The sequence below is a fragment of the Chiloscyllium plagiosum genome, chromosome 18 (assembly GCF_004010195.1).
Source record: "Chiloscyllium plagiosum isolate BGI_BamShark_2017 chromosome 18, ASM401019v2, whole genome shotgun sequence".
NCBI classification, from domain to species: domain Eukaryota; kingdom Metazoa; phylum Chordata; class Chondrichthyes; order Orectolobiformes; family Hemiscylliidae; genus Chiloscyllium; species Chiloscyllium plagiosum.
The window spans coordinates 69,422,930-69,442,018 of NC_057727.1; the positions used below are offsets into that span (position 1 = coordinate 69,422,930).

At 42.1% G+C, this 19,089-nt stretch overlaps 1 protein-coding gene across 3 annotated transcripts in view; it reads right to left on the reverse strand.

The window, feature by feature from the left end:
- sumf1 (sulfatase modifying factor 1) overlaps positions 1-19,089 on the reverse strand; it is a 163,497-nt gene that overhangs the window by 62,346 nt on the left and 82,062 nt on the right. For all 3 annotated transcript variants that reach the window (XM_043708556.1, XM_043708554.1, XM_043708555.1), the window contains 2 exons: positions 6,610-6,724; positions 3,240-3,353 (listed from right to left, as the gene is read on the reverse strand). In XM_043708556.1, coding sequence (XP_043564491.1) covers positions 3,240-3,353; positions 6,610-6,724 — 229 coding nt within the window. The remainder of the gene's footprint in view (positions 1-3,239; positions 3,354-6,609; positions 6,725-19,089) is intronic.

Consider the following 19,089-nt stretch of genomic DNA (forward strand, 5'->3'; position numbering starts at 1 on the left):
AATTTGTTTCCGTTAGGCGAGGAGACTAGTACCCGTGGACACAGCCTTAGAATTAGAGGGGGTAAATTCAGAACAGAAATGCGGAGACATTTCTTCAGCCAGAGAGTGGTGGGCCTGTGGAATTCATTGCCACAGAGTGCAGTGGAGGCTGGGATGCTAAATGTCTTGAAGGCAGAAATTGATAAATTCTTGATGTCACAAGGAATTAAGGGCTGCGGGGAGAATGCGGGTAAGTGGAGTTGAAATGCCCATCAGCCATGATTGAATGGCAGATGGACTCGATGAGCCAAATGGCCTTACTTCCGCTCCTATGTCTTATGGTCTTATTAGCCATGGGAAATATAGGGTCGAGGGGTGGGATGCTCTTTGGAGGGTTGTTGTGGACTCAATGGACTGAATGGCCTGCTTCTACAATCTAGCAATTCTATAATCAGAAGTTTAATTTAGACAAATGCAAGGTGGTGCATTTTGGGAAAGCAAGTCTGAGCAGGACTTATACACTTAATGGTAAGGTCCTAGGGAGTGTTGCTGAACAAAGAGACCTTGGAGTGCAGGTTTTCATAGCTCCTTGAAAGTGGAGTCGCAGGTAGATGGGATAGTGAAGAAGGCGTTTGGTATGCTTTTCTTTATAGGTCAGAGTACTGAGTACAGGATTTGGGAGGTCATGTTGCAACTGTACAGGACATTGGTTAGGCCACTGTTGGAATATTGCGTGCAATTCTGGTCTCCGTCCTATCGGAATTTTGTTGTGAAACTTGAAAGGGTTCAGAAAAGCTTTACAAGGATGTTACCAGGGTTGGAGGGTTTGAGCTATAGGGAGCAGCCGAATAGGCTGGGGCTGTTTTTCCTGGAGCATCAGAGGCTGAGGGGCGACCTTATTGAGGTTTATAAAATTATGAGGGGCATGGATAGGGTAAGTAGACAAGGTATTTTCTGTGGGGCGGGGGAGTCCAGAACTAGACAGCATAAGTTTAGGGTGAGAGGAGAAAGATATAAAAGAGACTTAAGAGGCAACTTTGCACACAGAGGATAGTGCTTGTGTGAAATGAGCTGCCAGAGGAAGTGATGGAGGCTAGTACAATTGCACCATTTAAAAGGCATCTGAATGGGCATATGAATAGGAATGGTTCGGAGGGACATGGGCTGGGTGCTGGAAGGTGGGACAAGATTGGGTTGGGATATCTGGTTGGCATGGACAAGTTAGACCGAAGGGTTTGTTTCAGTGCTGTACATCTCTCTGACTCTATCTTACCGAGGTGATCAGTAATTCCACTTTGCAAATTGCAAAGAACAGCGTGGTGAGGCATTGCCCACCCCCTTGGTTTTTTTCAATGCTGAGAGTATATAAAATGCATGAACAACATTCACCTGGTCCCAGCAGACAGCAACTGTGGAGCTGGTTACATCACACTTTGTTGTGCAAATATAACACATTGGATAGATTTGCAAAGGAATTGTTTGAGGCTTTATGTGTCTGGTGAGATTATTCAACCTGCACTGCCACAGTCTGAAATGTTTCTTCATAAAGCTTTCAAATAGGTAACACTTGTAAATAAAACTGCCACTGCATTAAAGTAGTGACTTACTAAACTAATGCCACTTAATCCAAACGCCTTCTCAAATTTGTGTTCCAGAAATGCTTTAAATTGTGCTTTTATATCACCCACGCTACCACAGAATTGTTCCTGTTAGGTTCTCCTAGATATAACAATGCATTAGACAAAAGAGTCTCAAATAAAATCAAAATGCAATAAAATTATTGCTGTGGTTTTCATTTCAAAGTAAGGCCAAATCCGCTAAGCATGTATTTCAATGTTTTGACGCAACATAAAAGAAAATCTGTCTTCATGACTCAGTGATAAGTGTGGTATAGAACCTGTAGTACAATGAGAATGCGTATGTTAATGACATGATAATGTGCAGGATGCAGCAACACTGACATCAGTAGTCACATGCTAATGAGATTCTAAAAAGAGATTGGAATAACCTGTACAAGAACTGCAGGGCAGAGATCAGCATTGTCTGCAATAATGTGTGAATGAAATCTTGCTGAAATTCTAAGAGCTGCACTCTTTCTTAGATAAGGCAGAGATCTAGATGCAGCAGACTAGGATGGGAGACATTAAATTCTCAGGAATCAGTCTTTCAGGTGCGTAGGACAAAATCCAGAATCCCAAACCTCATGACAACCTAACACATGAGGACCGTGCAAGTAAGAGTGGTGTCAGTGAAAACATGAAAGAACAAACAAGCTAAGCAAACTAAAGGGGTGGCAAGGTGGCTCAGTGGTTAGCACTGGTGCCTCATAGCACCAGGGACCCGGGTTTGATTCCATCCCCATGCGACTGTGGAGTTTGCTCGTTCTCCCAAGTGTCTATGTGGATTTCCTCTCACAGTCCAAAGATGTGTAGGTTAGATGGATTGGCCCATACTAACTTATCCATAGTGTACAGGGATGTGCAGGCTAAATGAAATAGTCATGGGAAAAGCAGGAATGGGATGACCTTCGAAGGGTTGATGTGAACTTGAAGGGCTGAATGGTCTGCTTCCACACTGCTGGGATTCTATGTTTTTTTGCTTCACATGGTCCATATTGAGTTGGGCAATTCCATTTGCACTAAGAGGGGCACAATGATTGTTCTTGGTGCCCTGGATTCTTGACTGACCTCTACTGGAAGATAATGCAGCAAACCCAATCAGGCTAATTAAAGTCTCAATTTTGGTTTCCAAGCCATAAACCATAGGCAGGCGAGTTATATCATTCGGCCATAAAATCATAGCCTCCTCTGAAAAAAACAGCAAAAAACCTTTTTGTACAGTTTCAATAAACCAATGGAAAGACATTTTGGTTTCAAATTAAGGAAAGTTAAAAAAAAAAGGCTCTCACGCAAATCTTCAATTCTAGCAGCATCAGATACTTATTTACAAATCACATCCCATCAAGGCCTATCACAAGTTGTATATCCCCACAATTGTTAGTTGTGGTCATGTCCAGATTCCAATTTCTCCAGTGTCTACAGCACTGAGAGGGAAAGCCAACCATTCACCACACAGATTGAAAAGTTGTGAGCTCAGTTTCTGTTCCGATGGCCAACGGTCAAAAAACCACAGGAGATAGGTGACAATTTTGTGACATGTAGCCACTTAACAGCAGCATAAGCTCAGAGAACCAACCGTGTGATGCACATAAGACATGGGCCATCCCTTCACAGTCACAGCCGAGTGACTGAGATACTTACAGGATTGTCTAGGTCATCAGTTGTGTGGTGTATATCCCACCAATCAGACGTCCATTCCCAGGCGTTCCCAACCATATTGAAGAGACCGTAACCATTGGAAGGAAAGGCCGTGACCTGTGAAATTTGGAGGCGAGGGGGAACATATGGTTAAATGTAGTTGGAGGCCTCAGCAACAATATGGTATGTTCTCCTCTAATACTAATTCAGTGCAACACAAAACATCTCAAAGCCCTATGCAAATATTTATCAGAATACATTAACACTGCTGAACTAAAAATAAGTATAAATAAACACGACATTTCAATGTATCAGGAGCCACAGTGCAGCTCCAACACCTCACATTTATTCCTCTCATTGTCAAAAATACCTCAAGTCTTCAATTACAAAACCCCTAAATATTTCCATAAATATGAAAAGTGAATAAATGTTAAAAATGGTAATATGACAAAATCCTGAATAGCTGACCTACTTCTGCATTTTCTTCTCAGCCCTGACCAAAGCCACACACTGATTCAGTTGATGCTCTGTAGACAAATTTGCTTCATAAACTTGGAATGACCATCCTCCTCTGTCAGAAAATGCCTTATTTCCACACTGTACTTTTTAAACAGCAAGAAAGGACTGAGCTTGAAAACTGGATACATAATTTTCTTAACAGAAGTCAGAGATTGGAGGTGGAGGGTTCTTTTTTGGACTGGAAGCCTGTGAATAGCTGTGTTCCATGGGGATCGGTGCTCGGTCCTCTTTTGTCTGTCATTTACATAAATGATTTAGATGAGAATATAGAAGGGATGGTAAGTAAGTTTGCAATGATACAAAATTGGTGGACAGTAAAGAAGCTTATCTAAGATTACAAAGAGATCTTAATCGATTGGCTCAATGGGCTGAGGAGTGACAAATGCAGTTTAAATTGGTAAATGTGAGGTACTGCATTTTGGTAAAACAAAAAAGGGCAGAACTTATACAATTAAAAGTAGGGCTCTGAGTAGTGTCACGTATGGACAGGGTGGTTAAGAAGGCCTTCATTGCTCAGATCTTTGAGTATAGGAGTTGGGAGGTCATGTTGACGTTGTACAGGACGTTGGTGAGGCCTGTTCTGGAGTACTTTGTCCAGTTCTGGTCACCCTATTACAAGAAGGATATTATTAAGCTGGAGAGGATTCAGAAGAGATTTACTAAGACATTGTTAGAAAAGGAGGGCTTGACTTATAAAGGAGTGGAAGGATGGGCTGGGACCTTTTCCACTGGAATGTAGGAGGTTGAGGGGTGACTTTATAGAGGTTTATAAAATCATGAGGGTTACAGATAAGGTGAATGTCAGGTGTTTTTACAATGGTTGGGGGATATCAAGACAAGCGACATTTTTAAGGTGAGAGGAGAAAGAGTTAAAAAAGATATGGGGGCAATTTTTTTTTTTTTTACAAAGTGGCTCGAGTGTGGAATGAACTTCCAGAGGAGATGGGGGATGCAGGTACAATTGCAATGTTGAAAAAACATTTGGATAAGCATATGAATAAAAAGGTTTAGAGGGATATGGGCCAAGCACAGGCAGGATGGCCTAGTTTAGTTTTGGACAGTAGTCAACATGGACTGGTTGGACTGAAAGGTTTGTTTCCATGACATATGACTCTGTGACTGCGAAACTGCTACATGAGAAACCATATTCAATTGCACTCTGACTTTAACTTAAGAGAATCTGCACCTTGGATCCCCCATGAATAATGTTTTTAATAATTGTTATTTGGTAAATATCTTTCCTTGAGCACTCCCACTGCCAAAGACTTGCTAACTTACATCAGGGCTTTTTTTCCCCCTCTGTTGCATTTGGATGTAAACAGACACTTCAACAGAAATCATGGAGGAAAACCTGACAGGGAGAATTACATGCCTGCAACAGAATCTTCAAGACCTTCCGATCAGCAATGTAAACGAATGGAAAATACTGTAGGATTCACTATGGGTCTGTACACTTCCCAGATGACATTCCTCTAGATTCCTGGATGAAATGCATATTTATCATCAAGCAGAAATGATAAATATCTCACATGCTACATTGCCCAACTCTTCGGTCTTCCCGCACAGGCATGGACAGAATTAGCAAGCTGACTATAACATATCATTATAGTGCCTTGATTGTAAGGGGTACCCAAGCAATCAGAAAATTTTGTAATCAGGCCACTCAAGACTTTCTGAAATTGCATGTCATATAACTTTCCTTCAACAACTGAAATTTGCAATGTTTAAATTACGAATTCAAATGTATGGGGAACAGTATATATTTCAAAAGTAATGTAATTAAATTTATTCATTCAATTCTCTTTTGTGTTTTTTAATGTCTGCACGAGAATGAAATTGAGACCATTCTGATTCGAACCTTGTAGTTTGATTATGTCTTCTGCAGACTTTTTTAGTCAGTGTATTCGGCTCATGAAAGAGAGATAGAGAGAGAGATCAGAGGCAATTTCCATATGCTATTGAAAAAAAAGTGCTGGTTAAATATTTAAGACAAGCAAAACCTGTGACAGAAACAGATTGAGAGACAGGACGAGGCAAACACCGCTGAAGAATATCAGGTTGATGGCAGGGGAGTATGGTGTCATAGAGTCATGGAATTGTGTTCCCCAGAGAGCAGGGGCAGCAAAGAGGCTGAGTACTTTTGAGGCAGAGGTAGATAGTTTCTTCATTGATAATAGAGTCAAAGTTTATCAGGGGCTAGGCAGAAAGGTGGGTGCGGCTAAAGTCCATGTCGGCTCCAAGGCCTGGGCCCTATCTTGCCATTCACCATCCACCATTATAGGGTTGGGTTATGGAGGACAGAGGGAAGAATGACTGTGGAAGAAGGTGGCATGTTAGGGCACAAGGCCTGGCTAGATAGTTTGAAGGGAAAGAGATAATGGGAGTAGAAGATAGTAGGAAGGTGAAGTGATAACGGGGCACAAGGGGAATGAGTAGCAGGTGAGAACATTATGTGTTTGAGAAAGGTGGATGCTGACAAAAGCTGCTGCTGTAGGACTCATTATCCCCACAATGACCACCCAGGACGCAGTTGCTGAGCCTCTTTTTTTTATAAACAGCTTGCCACCCACCACATCATCTGGAAAAAGAAACCAAGAAGCAAATGATTACACAGGAAGGAGCAAAATCAGTTCATGAAAAAGAAAGAAAGCTGATGAAACAAAACAGAGGAACAGAGAAACAGCACTGTAAACAAAGCAAAAGTAGGAAAAAATATAGATTGTCACCTTTGTGTTGCATTTATTAATGGTTTTGATACAGCAAGCATTTCCTATTAGACAGCACATGCCTTCACTCACTTGGAGTAATTCCACTTGGAGATGGATTAATTTGCAACAAACTGACTGGCACTTACAGGGGCAGTCTTGGAAAAACCATCATCTGCTGTGTTGTGGTGTGGGAAGTCTCCCTGCCAGATGTTCATGTAGTGCTCACCCTTCGGTAGTAACTTGCTCCCCCATGGAAAGAGTCTGTGAGGGTGTGAAAATTGATATAATTGTTGAGTATGTGTATCTTCTGAGCTCACGGCCAGCAATCCAATTAAGCAGCATCCCTTAGTCAGCATTAATCATTTTCCCTCTGTATCACCATCACGTGTTTTAACATCTATTACATTGGTTGCACATCACCTTAATAGAAACAGACAATGACACACAACCAGTGGCAACCTAAAATTAAAAACTCACCAGGTTCACTTAGACAGTTACCAGGCAGATTGTTAGGCAAGAGAGTTCCACCAGACTATGACACCAATGCTTTGACCCAGTGGCAAGAGAACAGTTCTTGTGCAATATAAAAAAATTTGCTTTCAACTTCAGGCTTTGTGCCTTCATGATAACAGGCTCCTTTTAAGTAGGCAGTGAACACTAATAACTTGAGCTGCAAAAGGTTGTCTCATACCTATGTTAAAAGCAAGGCCGAGTATAGTTTTCTATTCTCCCTGATATTTTCCCAGGACAGGTGAATGGTGAAACTACTCTTATCTACCCAATCTTCCTTCCATTTATAATTGTCATATTTTAGAATCCAACCTTTGTGCAGTTTTAGGGGAGGCGATGCCTAGTGGCACTGTAGCTGAACTGTTAATCCAGAGACCTGAGTAATGGTCTGGGGGGTGGGGGGAGCAGGTCTGAATCCTGTCATGGCAGATGGTGGAATCTGAATATAATAGAAATCTGAAATTAAGAGTCCAATAACGACTGCGAATTCATAAAAACAGAAGTTGCTGGAAAAGCTCAGCAGGTCTGGCAACATCTGTGAAGAGAAATCAGAGTTAACGTTTCGGGTCTGGTGAATCTATTGTTGATTGTCAGGAAAAAAACCCATCTGGTTCATTTAGGGAAGGAAACTGCCATCACTACCTGGCCTGGCCTACACGTGATTCCAGTCCCACAGCAATGTGGTTGACTCTAGGCATTTGAGGATGGGCAATAAATGCTGCCCTAGCTGCCAATGTCCACATCCCATGAATGAATTAAAAAAAAATCAGACTTGCTCTATGTCTCTTTAATGTTAGCACTACCTGCACTAAGATAGTATTTTAGCTTCAGTTTACTTTGGTTTTTCAAAGCCATACAAAATACAAAGACATTGGAATAAGTATGAATGTCCTGTTCTTTCTCCCTGAGGCAAGCACATCGAGTCTCTATCATGCATTCTCAAATTGACAAAGGAAGAACATAACTGAGGTTACTGTGGTGTATTGGACAAATGGACTGATGAACACCAGATGTTAGCCAGTTCCTTGTGTGCGCATTTGCAATTAATTCAGCTACGTCACAGGCATAAACAATACAACTCTTTAGTACAATCTTCTGGAATCAGTTTCTTAAGTCTAATCATTTCCTCAGCCCCACTTAGGTTTGCTACATGCATATGTTATCCACCAACCTAGTGCACTCACTGCTTCCCCGATCCTTGCAAATGAAACCTTACACTTGTGTATCATTGCATGACACAAAAATAATGGCATCAATTTTTTTGTTTTACTTATTCATGGAATATGGGCGTTGCTGGCTGAGCTGCCATTTAGTGACCACCCTACTTCCCTTGCGTAGATGGTGGTGAGCCCCTCTTGAACCACTACAATCCATAAACGCAGAATTTTATAGGGGGATGGTTGTTGATTTCCAGGATTTTGGCCCAGCGATACTGAAGGAACAGTGATATATTGCCAAGTCATGATGACGAGTGGCTTGGAGGGGATCTTGCAGAGGGTGGTATTTTCATATATCTGCTGCTCTTGTCCTTCTAGATGTTATGGATTTGGAATGTGTCATCTGAGGAAGCGTGATGAACTTATGCAGAATATGGTACACATTGCTGCTAGTGAGCATCAGTGGTACAGGGAGAGAGTACAACTATTGTCTATCAAGTGGGCTGTTTTGACCTGGATAGTGTCAAGCTTCTTGAATGTTATGATGTGTTACGATCGAGCCCTCCACTATCACCTGATGAAGGAGCATCGCTCCGAAAGCTAGTGTGCTTCCAATTAAACCTGTTGGACTATGACCTGGTGTTGTGTGATTTTTAACTTCTTGAATGTTGATTACTCCGATACATTCAACATTTTCACCCTTCCTAAACTTGAGCAGGTTTTTTTGCCAAAATCCAATGCTGATAATCTAATAACAATGAACAGTCATGGTAGAAGAATTTTATGAAAGTGAAAGATGAAGAGATTACTTTGTTCCAGTTTGCTCATATCACAGGTGATTCTTTTTTTTTTAATACTCAACACAAAGCAAAGGGAAACAGCGATCCTTCGACCATACCTCCAGAATGGTAACAATTAATAAATGTTGCTTCCAATTTCAACATTTTATGACTTTCACGTGGTCTGTCTCCTCACATTGCTTCCTTAATCTCTGCCTTCCTGTCTGTGGACAGGCTGTCTACTGATATTCCTTACTAACATACTGACACCCATAACTACCTTGACCATGCTTCCTTACACCCAGTTTTTTGCAAGGGCATCAGCCATTTTCCCAGTTTCTGTCTCCGTCATATCTATTCTGATAATGCAACCTTCCACAATGGTGCTTTCAACATGACTTCCTTTACTCTCAACTGAGGACTCCCCCTCCCTCCAAAACACTCTGTGATTATAGGGACCTTTATGTCTGACTGATTTCCCAGGGATGCTCTCACACCACTCCCCCATACGAGAATGTTGATAGTGTTTCCCCTGTCCTCACTTTCCATCCCACCACCCTCTGTATTCAACAGCTCATCCCCGGTTATTTCCATCACTTCCAGCATAATGTAAGAACCAAATACATCTTCTCTTCCCTAATCAGTATTCTGAAGGGACCTCTCCCTCCACAACACCCTGGTTAGCTCCTCAATGCCCCTTTCCATGCAATGGCAGCAGGTGTTACGCACTTTACCGCCTGTCTTCCTATATAGCTCTATCCATAACCCTAGGATTCTCCAAAAACAAATTGCAGAAAAATAAGATACTTTTGAAGTCATAATCATTACTATAATGCAGGAAATATAGTAGCCAACTTGTGCAAAGCAAGAACCCACAAAACATATGATGAGCAGATAATGTATTTCATGGATGTTAGCTGAAGAAATAATATTGGTCAGGGCACCAAGAATGGAACATGTCTCTTGGTGAATGTTACTCAAGGAATGAAATGATTGGTATCCTACAAAGCAGAGGCTACATTGCATGCGGTCACTTATTTGTGTAGAAAATAATATAAGTGTTTGTAACAATGTCTGGCATATCACTGTTATGTTGATCTCAAGTGAAATTTACCTCTGTGGGAAGTATCCTTTCTTTGTTAAGTAATATTTGAGTGATGTTCCTTTTAGTCGCTTTGTTACAGTAACATTTCTAAAGAATGTAATTTTGTCCCCTGGTTTGCGTCAGCTCTACGGGGATTTCTTTCATTTAAAAGATGTCGGCTTCTAAGGAAAGTGTAACAGGAGCAAATCATGCATGTTTAGCACACAATTAAGAGAGTTACAATGATAGGACACAGACCTGAATTGTTAACTTTGTTTTTCTCTCCACACATGCTGCCAGTCCTGCTGAGTATTTCTGGTATCTTCTATTTTGACAATAGAGTTTACATGTTTAAACCCATGTTAGGCCATAGTTGGAACACAATTAGCATCTGGGTGATCATAAGCTATAGCTGAAAATGTGTTGCTGTAAAAGCGCAGCAGGTCAGGCAGCATCCAAGGAGCAGGAGAATCGACGTTTCAGGCATGAGCCCTTGTTCAGGATCTCCAACATCTGCAGTCCTCACTTTCTCCCTGATCATAAGCTATAACCAGTATCACCTCCCACACTTCATGCGCAAGGCAAGTGAAGCAGAGCTCAGACACTATCCTTCACAGTGTCATGTATAAAACAACAAGAATCATAGATTCCCTACAGTGTGGAAGCAGGCCATTCAGCCCATTGAGTCCAAACTGACCCCCAAAATAGCATCCCACCCAGACCCATCCGTTCCCTGCAACCCTACATTTCGCATGGCTAACCCTCCTAACCTATACATCCCCTGGACACTATAAGGGCAATTTAGCAGGGGCCAATCCTCTTAATCTGCACATCTTTGGACTGTGGGAGGAAACTAGAGCATCCAGAGGAAACTCACATGGACACAGGAAGAATGTTCAAACTCCATACGACAGTCACTTGAGGGTACAATCAAACCTAAGTCCATGATGCTGTGAGGCAGCAGGGCTAACCACTGAGCCACTGTGCCACAAGAGATGTGGTTTTACCCAGTCTTGGATTTGCATTACAAAGCAGAGTGATAACAGTTCACTGTCCGGTATCCTGTTTGATTTTAGAAAAGATAGGCACAGTTAAAAGTTCATTTAAAAGAAAATATAGGCCTGCAGCTGATTGGCTGGAGAGTTCTCCAAAGAGAGACGTGGCAGATGGAACTGCTGATTGTGCATTACGTATTTTTTTATTAAAACATCAGAGGCGTTCGTTATCTGCCTCATATTGCCAACATTATTAGTAACTCAGATAATAATACAGGAATAAGGAAGTAAGATACCAGTTTCATATCTACTGGGAAACCATACAGGCTAATAAAAACTGCAACGGTGGTTGGTGTGGAGGGGAAACACATGTAATGGAAATTATTATTATTATATCTTCATCTTGTTGGATTTGAATCCTGGAACAGGGTAGATGCCCAAGAGAAAGAGCATGGAAATCTGTCGTTATTGAAAGCACAAAATCTCACAGCACAGAAGTTACCTCTGCCTGTGCCAATTCTTTCCTTCTCTCCATATATATTTCTGTTGCAATTACTAAGTACTTCAAAGAGCATGCAGAAAATAAGTAAAATGTGCTTTTCTGGGGGCTGATAGAAAAGTGTAAATATATCCCATAACATATTCATACAGAATAGAAAAAGGTCTGTTTTGCCCAATTGTGTCTCAAAAGAGCAGCTGTGCTTAGTTCCAAATTCCATTTTGAGGTGTCTGTAATTCTATACGTCCCTCATCGTCAATTACCAATTGAACTCCTATTTAAAACAATTTAGGTTCCCCCAATTTTTCAAGTGAAGTATTTCAGATCTTGACAATTCTGAGTAAGCAAATTTATGCTCGTTTCTGTTCTCAATCCTTTGTCAGTGATTTTGAATTCAAACATATCTATGTGTGGGAGCCACCACAGTCTAGCCAGACCATAGGACTGCCTTCTCATTAGAGAGAGAGGTGGGGGGTGTGGGTGCTGGTAGGAGTAAATTACTGAAAATTCTGGAATCTGTACTGAAAACTACAAATGCTGTAAAAGGGGTCAGGTAGCATCCATGGAGAGAGAGAGAGTGTAGATGGTCTGATGAAGAGTCATTTAGTCTCCAAACATTAGCTTGCTGTCTCTCCATGGATGCTGCCTGGCCCACCATGATTTACAGCATGTTTTGTTTTCAGAGAGAAGAATGGTGGTAATTTAACCTGAGGGCCACCACCCCTGAGCCGAGGGAGAGGTTGAGAGGAGAGTCTTTCATAATAACCTCGGTTGGTGATGGGATTTGAACCCAAGCTGTTGACATCACACTGATTTGCAAACCAACCCATCCAACCAATTGAGCTGAACCAACACTCAGACAAATATATGTGAATTAAGAGGAGTCGATGAAAAATGTGTTGCTGGAAAAGTGCAGCAAGTCAGGCAGCATCCAAGGAGCAGGAGAATCGGCGTTTCGGGCATAATCCCTTCTTCATAAGAGGAGTAGGCTATCAAGCCTCCATAAGCCTACTTCGCCCGTCAATAAGATTATGACTAATCGGTTTGTAACCTCACATCTGCATTTCCGTCTACCCCGATTGTATCATAGAGTCATAGAGATGTCCAGCACGGAAACAGAGCCTTCGGTCCAACCCGTCCATACCGACCAGATATCACAATCCAATCTAGTCCCACCAGCCAGCACCCAGCCCATACCCCTCCAAAACCTTCCTATTCATATGCCCATCCAAATGCCTTTTAAATGTTGCAATTGTACCAGTCTCCACCACTTCCTCTGGCAGCTGATTCCATACACATGCCACCCTCTAGTTCTCCCTGTATTCCGTCAGATCTAACCTTGCTCACCAGTCTCCCATGGGGAATCTTGTCGAACGCCTTACTGAAGTCCATATCGATCACATCACCTGCTATGCCCTCATCAATCCTCTTTGTTACTTCTTCAAAAACTCAGTTTGTGAGACATGATTTCCCATGCAAAAACCATATTGCCTTTCTAAATACATGTACATCATGTCCCTCAGGATTCCCTCCAACAACATGCCCACCACCGACATCAGGCTCACTGGTCTATAGTTCCCTGTCTCGTCCTTACCACCCTCCTTAAACAGTGGCACCATGATAGCCAACCTCCAGTCTTCCAGCACCTCACCTGTGACCATCGATGATACAACCCTTGCTTAACAAGAATCTATCTACCTTTGCCTTAAAAATATTCAAGGACTCTGCTTCCACCACCTTTTCAGGAAGAGAGTTCCAAAGGTATGTGAGATTCTGAGAGAAAAATATTGAGCTCATCTTGGTTTTAAATGGGCCACCCCTAATTTTTAAACAGTGTACCCTAGTTCTAGATTCTCCCAAAAGTGAAGGCATTCTTTCCACATCTACTCTACCTGTATCCCTCAGAATCTTATAAATTTCAATCCAGTCACCTCTTAGCCTTCTAAACACAAATGGACACAAACCTAACCTGTCCACTCTATGCTCAACAGAGAAACCACCCATTCCAGGTCCCAGTCTGGTCAACTTTCTCTAAAATGCCTCCAATGCATTTACTTCCTTCCTCAATAACTTGATCAATACTGTGCACAGTACACCAGATATGTTCTCATCAATGCCTCTTAGAATTGAAGCAGAATCTTCCTACTTTTGGACTCTTTTCCCTTGCTTTCCTAATTACTGGCAGTACCTGCATGCTAACCTTGTGGGATTTTAGGACATCCAAATCCCTCTGCATCTCAGAGTTCTGAAATTTCTCACCATTTAGATAATACCCATCCTTTTCATCCCTCCTGCCAAAATGGACAATTCTACCTTTTCCATAATTATACTACACCTGCCACAACTTTGCCCATTCCCTTAAACTCTCCATAAGTTTTTGTTCGGAGATCCTTTTGATAACAACTTTTCTGTCTTTGTTATTTCAATAAATTTAGCAACCATACTTTCTGTACTTCTATCTAAGCCATTTATATAAATTGTAAACATCTGAGGTCTCAACACCAACCTTGGATATAACCAAAATGCCAAAATAAAAAAAACACATCAACGTCCAATTACCTTGAACTTATCCAAGTGTACTGCCAGAACTACTTGAATAATAGTTTCTAACATATAACCTATAACCTCTGGTTATTGATCAAATTGCTGAAGGGTATATTTTCTGTCCACTAAACCAACTAAACATTTCATTTTGATCTATTCAGGCTTAGAACAGCAAGTGGTGGGGGAGGGGGGGTGCAATTAGCCAAAATGCTTTTGACAAGTAGTAATCCAGTCTGAATCCTTGTTCCAGCTCTTAGTTTGCAGCCTTGGAAGTTGAAGCATTTCAAGTGCATGTTCAAGTACCGTTTAAGTGAAGAATTCCACTTCTCCAAACCTTTAAAGATCCTTTTCATCCTTCTGCATTACCCTGAGGGAACTCAATTTGCCCTCCGGAATAATCCATTTGCATTTTCTTAGTCTATAGCTCCGCAAAGACCATTCCCTCCGTGACTACCTGGTCAGGTCCACACCCCGCTACAACCCACCCTCCCATCCTGGCACTTTCCCCTGCCACCGCAGGAACTGTAAAACCTACGCCCACACCTCCTCCCTCACCTCTGTCCAAGGCCCTAAAGGAGCCTTCCACATCCATCAAAGTTTTACCTGCACATCCACTAATATCATCTATTGTATCCGTTGCTCCCGATGCGGTCTCCTCTACATTGGGGAGACTGGGCGCCTCCTAGCAGAGCGCATTAGGTTCCTCATTTTCCCTTCCCCCACCTCACCCTAGTTCTAAACTTCCAGCTCAGCACTGTCCCCATGACTTGTCCGGACTTGTCCTACCTGCCTATCTCCTTTTCCACCTATCCACTCCACCCTCTCCTCCCTGACCTATCACCTTCATCCCCTCCCCCACTCACCCATTGTACTCTATGCTACTTTCTCCCCACTCCCACCCTCCTCTAGCTTATCTCTCCACGCTTCAGGCTCACTGCCTTTATTCCTGATGAAGGGCTTTTGCCCGAAACGTCGATTTCGAAGCTCCTTGGATGCTGCCTGAACTGCTGTGCTCTTCCAGCAACACTAATCCAGAATCTTTCTTCATCATTGTCAATGACATGGACAATTCCTGTACTGTTTGCAAAATTCTTAATCACAACACATAAATTTACCACAAAATGCAAGAGACTTAGTACAATGAAGAAAAACAGAAAGCTAGCACACAGGGAGAGCAGATAATCAGGAAGGCTAAAGGACCATTGGCCCTTATGTCAAGGGAGTTGAAGTAGAACAGTAGATAACGTTTACTGCAACTGTACAAGGTGTTGGTGAGACCACATGTGGAGTACTGTGAGCAGTATTGGTCCCCTTATTTAAGGAAAGATATTATTTTGTTGGAGGTAGTTCAGAGAAGGTTCATTTGGATGATCCTCAGTATGGAGGGACTGCTTTATGAGAAAAAATTAAAACAGGTTGGGACATTACTCACTGGTTTAGGGTGTAGGTTTGCTCACTAAGCTGTAGATTTGGTATCCAGACGTTTCATTTTCTGGCTAGGTAACATCAGTGGCAACCTCCAAGTGAAACGAAGCTGTTGTCTCCTGCTTTCTATTTGATCGATGGTATCTAGATCTATGTGTTTGTGTATGGCATTGTGGTTGGAGTCCCAGGCCTCTAGGAATCTATCAACCCCTCAGAAAACGAACAGGAAATGACATCACCACAAACCCCAATCTAGGACAAACATATAAATAGAAAGCAGGAGACAACAGCTTCGCTTCACTTGGAGGTTGCCACTGATGATATTACCTAGCCAGGTAATGAAACGTCTGGATACCAAACCTACAGCTCAGCGAGCAAACCTACACCCTAAACCTCAACCTGAGCTACAAACCTTCACAAACCTTGCGAAAAATTACTCACTGGTGTTTAGAAGAATGAGAGTTGATCTCACTAAGACATACAGGATTCTTAAAGGGCTTGACAGGGTAAATGCTGAGAGGCTGTTGCCCCTTAAGGTTGGTAAAGGATCAGTAAAGGACAAGGGGGCATAATCTCAGAATTAAGTGGTGCCAATTTAAGACTGAAATGGAGGAGGAATTTCTTCTTTCAGAGTGTTGAGTGTTTGCCACACAGAGCTGTGGGGACAGAGTCCTTGAGTATATTTAAGGCTGATCAGTCAGGAATCAAGGGCTTTGGGGAAAATGCAGGTAAGTGGACTTGATCCTGTTGAATGTTGGAGCAAGCTCAAGGGGTTGAATGGCCTTCCCCTATTCCTATTTCCTATGGTTTTTGGTCTGATGCCTAATTCCAGTCCTGCTCAGGCCCACTCCCTCACATCTTTATCTGGTATTGATGACTATATTGGAACATCTTCCTGTTCTCACCACGAATTGAAAATGTTAGTTTACCCTGTTTCCAATTTTACTTGTGTTCACTTGGTCAATCTCACTCCTCTCCCTACATATTTGTCTCTATTTCTGGAGATAGGCTACTCACTAACATTTACTACAAGATCACAGATAACTTGACTATATTTTCCCTTATTCTGGATTAGTGGTGCTGAAAGAGCACAGCAGTTCAGGCAGCATCCAAGGAGCAGCGAAATCGATGTTTCGGGCAAAAGCCCTTCATCAGGAGGGCTGCTCTTCCAGCACCACTAATCCAGAATCTGGTTTCCAGCATCTGCAGTCATTGTTTTTACCTCGTTATAGTTTCCCTTACTCTGTCGCCTGTAAAAACGCTGTTCCAATCTCTATGCCTCCATTATATGTTCTCAACAGTATGCAACAGTCTATGTCAGCCAATATAAGTTGCTGTCCAAGGATCCTCCCCCTCCCATAGTGCAGTTGGTAGGGCCCTCCACTGTATCCAATCCTTGTGACACTTCTGCTACTTACTTTCCCCTCTCTTCCTCCATCCTGACAGGACTTACCTTGTGTTCATCTTCCACCGCATCAGCCTCTGCATTCAACCCCTAGTATTCTTGCCACCACCAAATACATCTTCTCTCATCCTCCCATTTCAATGTTCCAAATGGACCGTTCCTTCTGTGGCACCTTACTCCATTCCTCAATCAAACCTTTCACCCTTTCTTCCCTTTTTATGCAAGTACTGGACATGGACTATGTGTCCCTTTACTTCTTTCTCTCCCAGACCCCAAATTCTCCTTCCAAATCTAACAGCAATTTCATTCTAAATCTTTCAATTTAGTGTGTGTGTTCATTGGTCTCGCTGTTGTCTCCACTCCCCTGGGGAGACTAAATGCAGACTGAGTTACCACTTTGTGGAAAACTTCTGTTCAGTCCTTAAACGTGTTCATCATTTAATTCTCCACCTTCTCCCCACTCTGAGCTTTGCCTAACTGAAGCCCAATGCAAACTCCAAGTAGTCCTTATCCTTCCACTCGCCATTTCACAACCTTCTGACTCCACATTAAATTTAACAATTTTAGATTATATACTCTGGCTTCATTTTGGTTTTATCTCACAGTGGCTCAGTGGTTAGCACTGCTGCCTCACAGCAGCAGGGTCCCAGGTTTGATTCCAGCCTCAGATGACTGTCTGTGTGGAGTTTGCATGATCTCCCTGTGTCCATGTGGCTTTCCTCTGGGTGCGCCAGTTTCCTCCCACAGTCCAAAGATGTGCAGGTCAGGTGAATTGGCCATGCTAGGTTGCCCTTAGTGTTAGGTGTATTGGTCAGAGGGAAATGGGTCTGGGTGGGTTACTCTTCAGAGGGTCAGTGTGGACTGGTTGGGCCAGAGGGCCTGTTTTCACACTGTAGGGAATCTAATCATTTCTTTCTTTAGGTTTTTATGTTGCATTCAGACAGCTACTTTACAATCACTCACACCTCGCTTGGACGCGTCTTTAGTTTGCTTTCTCCCTTTGGTTTTTGTGCCACCAAATCTTTGACCATTACATCTCTCCTTCCCACCACCCGAACACAGATCTTTCCTTTTCTACTTTCACACTGCTTCCTGACTTCACTTGCTCAAAGGTTATTACATTTCTAATTTTCTTCAATTCTGCTCCAGTGTCATCACAATCTGTCTTTCTCACCACAGATGCTGTCTGACCTGCAGATCAGTTCCAGCATTTTCAGTTTCATTTTAGACATCCAGCATTTGCAGTACTTTGATTTTGTCCATTTTTAGTGATATGTCTTCCTCTATTAGTGCTCACAATGTCCAGCAGAGTCTTACATCGCTGCATTGAACACCATCTGCCATGTTTTCACAGGCCTCATATAATGATCACCTTTACAGGTGACTACAAATATGTATTTGCTAAATTTAATCCTGAATAATATTAATCTTGAACAATTCAAAGCAAAGAAGCAAATGCTTCGAAAGAGCCCAGACACCATGCTTAATTTCCAAACTGCTGCTATTCATTTGAACTCGAAGGTTTGAAATAACCTAAAGTAAACTTTTCATTATTTCAAATGTGGTAACATAAATGATCTGACAATCCAATTTTTCCAAGCATGGAATCTGCCCAATCTAACTTTATTTACATCACTAATGCAAAGTACTTCATATTTTAAGTACTAAAATAATGACCAACTCATCAGCAGTCTTACTGATCCAATCCTCCAATCCAATGACATAAAATATAAAGTTGACTTTCCCTCACGCGTCATTCGTTCTGTCTCAGGAGTGTAGAATGGGGCCAAGGCTGTAGAGACTTGCTGCCAGAATCTCTCAGAAAAATGACCCCTTTGGATTGATAAGTGACATCTGAAGCATGCAGAATGATAGAGATTGTGTGAACACTTGTACATGCAATGAACTGAGAGCCACAGCTCACTATGCAGTACTTCAGCCTCTCCACTTAGCAGATCACAGGTTTGAAGTACTGAGGGAGTGTTGAGCGGTTGAAAATGCTTTGGATGAGATACTAAACCCAGGCCCTTTCAGGGTAAGTAAGCAAATCACCTGACACTAGAGCTGGGGAGTTCAATTTTCTACATAGAACCACCCTCAGTAAAACAGATCATCTCGCTCAATTACTTTGTACAATATGATGTTGGATGACAGGCTGCACCAGCAGGTCTGACAGTTTTTGAAGTATGTGATTCATAAAGAGCAAGGATTTTGTTTTAGTCAAAAAT